The sequence below is a fragment of the Lipotes vexillifer genome, unplaced genomic scaffold (assembly GCF_000442215.2).
Source record: "Lipotes vexillifer unplaced genomic scaffold, Lipotes_vexillifer_v1.1 scaffold299, whole genome shotgun sequence".
NCBI lineage: Eukaryota > Metazoa > Chordata > Mammalia > Artiodactyla > Lipotidae > Lipotes > Lipotes vexillifer.
The window spans coordinates 3,962,620-3,965,474 of NW_006784347.1; the positions used below are offsets into that span (position 1 = coordinate 3,962,620).

At 52.2% G+C, this 2,855-nt stretch overlaps 1 protein-coding gene across 1 annotated transcript in view; it reads right to left on the reverse strand.

Annotated features, from left to right (window-relative positions):
• The window catches only part of FN3KRP (fructosamine 3 kinase related protein), a 7,026-nt gene extending 6,658 nt beyond the window's left edge, over nt 1-368 (reverse strand). Inside the window, exon 1 of the mRNA XM_007456794.1 lies at nt 188-368. Within this exon, the coding sequence (XP_007456856.1) occupies nt 188-328 (141 nt within the window). The 5' untranslated portion in view covers nt 329-368. The remainder of the gene's footprint in view (nt 1-187) is intronic.
• Nucleotides 369-2,855: the final 2,487 nt, after the last annotated feature.

The following is a 2,855-nucleotide window of genomic DNA, read 5'->3' on the forward strand; positions in this document are numbered from 1 at the left end:
AACCGCGGACCCCCAAAACGCCAGGCCAGCCTGACAAAAAGACGGGTCACCGAGAGCCTCCGCGGTCCGCAGACCCGGGCTCGAACGGCCCCGCCCGCGGACCCGGACCGGCTCCCGACGCCGAACCCGGACACGGACCCGGGACCACAGTCCCCCGCCCACTTCCCCCGCCCGCGGCAGCCCTGACCTCCGCCTTGGGGTTCACTTTCACAAACACTCGTCCTCTGTCCGTGTCGTAGCTCCGGCCCTGGCTAATGCACCCACCCCCCGAGTGACCCGTGGCCTTGACGGAGCCGCAGCACAACTCCCGTTTCAGCAGCTCCTCCATGTCGCCCGCGCCCGGGCCGCGTACCCGCCTCAGACCGCACGCAGACGCCGCGACGCCGTGGGGACGCGTGGGGATTGGGTGAGGGGCTGGAGGGCGGGACCGGGCCGTGGGAGCGCGGGAGGGATTGGGGGAGGGAAAAGAAGGGGCGGGACCTGGCCACGGGAGCGCGCGGGGATGGGGGAGGGGAGGGTCGACGTGAGGTGGGGGCGGGGCCGCTTTGTGCTCCCAGCCACCCCGAGACCCTGGTGGCTCTCCTCGCTACGGGATCGCCCTGGCCTTTCCCCTGACCTTACCTGTGACCTGCCGTTAAGCTTGTGTGGCCCGTCCTGGTCTGGGGCACACCCCCTGCTCCAGCCCCCTCGTCCACGGCCCCAGGTTTGAGTGTCACCCTCACAGAGGCTTTCCCGACCTGGAGGCTCCTGCAACACCCTTCGGGGTGCTATCTTTTCTGTTTGTTTATTTGCACTAGTTTATCCAATTAGCATCAATCTCCCCAGCTAGACTTTAGTGATTTGAGGGTAGAATAAAGTCTGCTTTGCTCTGTATACTGAAAAAAAATGTCCAACCTTAAAGTTGAGAGTTATGTTTTATTGGGGGCATTACTGAGGACTTAAGCTGGTGAGATAGCCTCTCAGATGTCTCTGAGGGACTGTTCAGAAGAGGAAAGGGAAGAGCAAGAATGTAAAGGAGTTTTTCTCAAAAACAAACAAACAGGGGCTTCCCTGGTGGCGCAGTAGATGAGAGTCTGCCTACCAATGCAGGGGACGCGGGTTCGAACCCTGGGCTGGGAGAATCCTACATGCCGCGGAGCGGCTGAGCCCGTACACCACAGCTACTAAGCCTGCGCGTCTGGAGCCTGTGCTCCGCAACAGAGAAGGCCGCGGCAGTGAGAGGCCCGCGCACCACGATGAAGAGTGGCCCCCGCTCTCCGCAACTGGAGAAAGCCCTCACACAGAGACGAAGACCCAACACAGCCAAAAATAAATTAATTAATTGATTAATTAAAAAAAACAGGTAGTCAAACATCAAAAGATTACTGCTAATTAAAAAAACCCAGACATCTCAAGTAAATAAATTTAGTGCTTTTCCGTTTATGAGAAGATGTGACAGTCTGAGCTTAGTGAAATCGTTCCTTTGATACGCACCCTAACTATCTAGGGCCAGTGTCGTGTGTTCTCCATTCTGAATTCCTCAGGGTGCACAGTCGGGGATGGCTGCAGTGGCTGAGGGCTTGATAGCCTCAACGTCTTTTGTTTACTAATATGGCAGGCAGTATTCTTTGTCCACGACTCCCCGCGTTAGTCAGCATTCTCCAGAGAAATCGAACCAACAGGGTGTGTGTATGTATAGAGAGATTTATTTTAAGGAAATGGCTGTGAAAACTAATAAAGGGAAACCTGTTTTAAATGGAGTGGGAAGGCCAAAAGGGAGAGCTCTCACCCTGTCCACCCAGACACAACCTGAAAGTAAAGACATGTCACCAAGTGCCTCTGCCCTGTGGCACCTCAGGGTCAATAACAGGAAAAACTGTTGATTACAGATCCCAACAGGAAGAATCATCAATGGGAAAGAATCCTCAATTACAGGCCTCACCAAGAAAGGTGTTCTTTGTATCTCCCACAAGAAATCAATTACCCAAGCTACTCAGCCAATGAAAACCAGTCATCACTTTCAACTCTCACTTTCCTCCAATGGACTTTAGTTCAAAACAACCCCTCCAGGGACTTCCCTGGTGGTCCAGTAGTTAAGACTCCATGCTCCTCCAATGCAGGGGGCCAGGGATTGATCCCTGGTGGGGGAACTGAGAGCCCCGCGCACTGCAGCCAGAGGAGCCAGTGCGCCGCAACAAAAACCCAGCACAACCAAAATAAATAAATTTAAAAAAAAAAGAAAACACAAAACTGCTCCTCCAGCTTCTTCCTTATAACGTTCTTTTCCTTTCTTTGTTGGATTTGTCTGTGGATTTTGCGGTAGCCAGCTTGTCCTGAATTGCAATTCTTTGCTGTTCCTGAGTAAACCCATTTTGCTGGTAAAACTGCAGGGTGTTTTATTTTTTAGGTTAACAGGGCTCACACAATCGTGGAGGGGCAAGACCAAAATCTGCAGGGTAGGCCAGAAGCAGGAAGCCCAGGGCAGGGTTCTGTTGGCAGAATTCCGTCTCCCTCAGGGGAGGTCAGTGTTTGTTCTCTGCAGGCCTTCAGCTGAATGGATGAGGTCCACCCACCAGTCCACTGATTTAAATGTTAATCTCATCTAAAAAACACCCTCACAGAAACATCCAGAATAATGTTTGACACCAAATATCTGGGCACCATGCCCCAGCCAAACTGACACATAAAATTGACCATCACATTCCCCATTGTTTCTCAATGCTTACTTAGCATGATGCACAATGCCAGTCATGTCATGGACATTCACTAAGAATGTGCTAAAACAATGAAAGAATGAATAATTGAAGCTTTGAAGGTTGAAGATTTAAGGAATAAGAGCAGATAGTTTGAGGATAGTTTGGACCAACCTTCCTGCT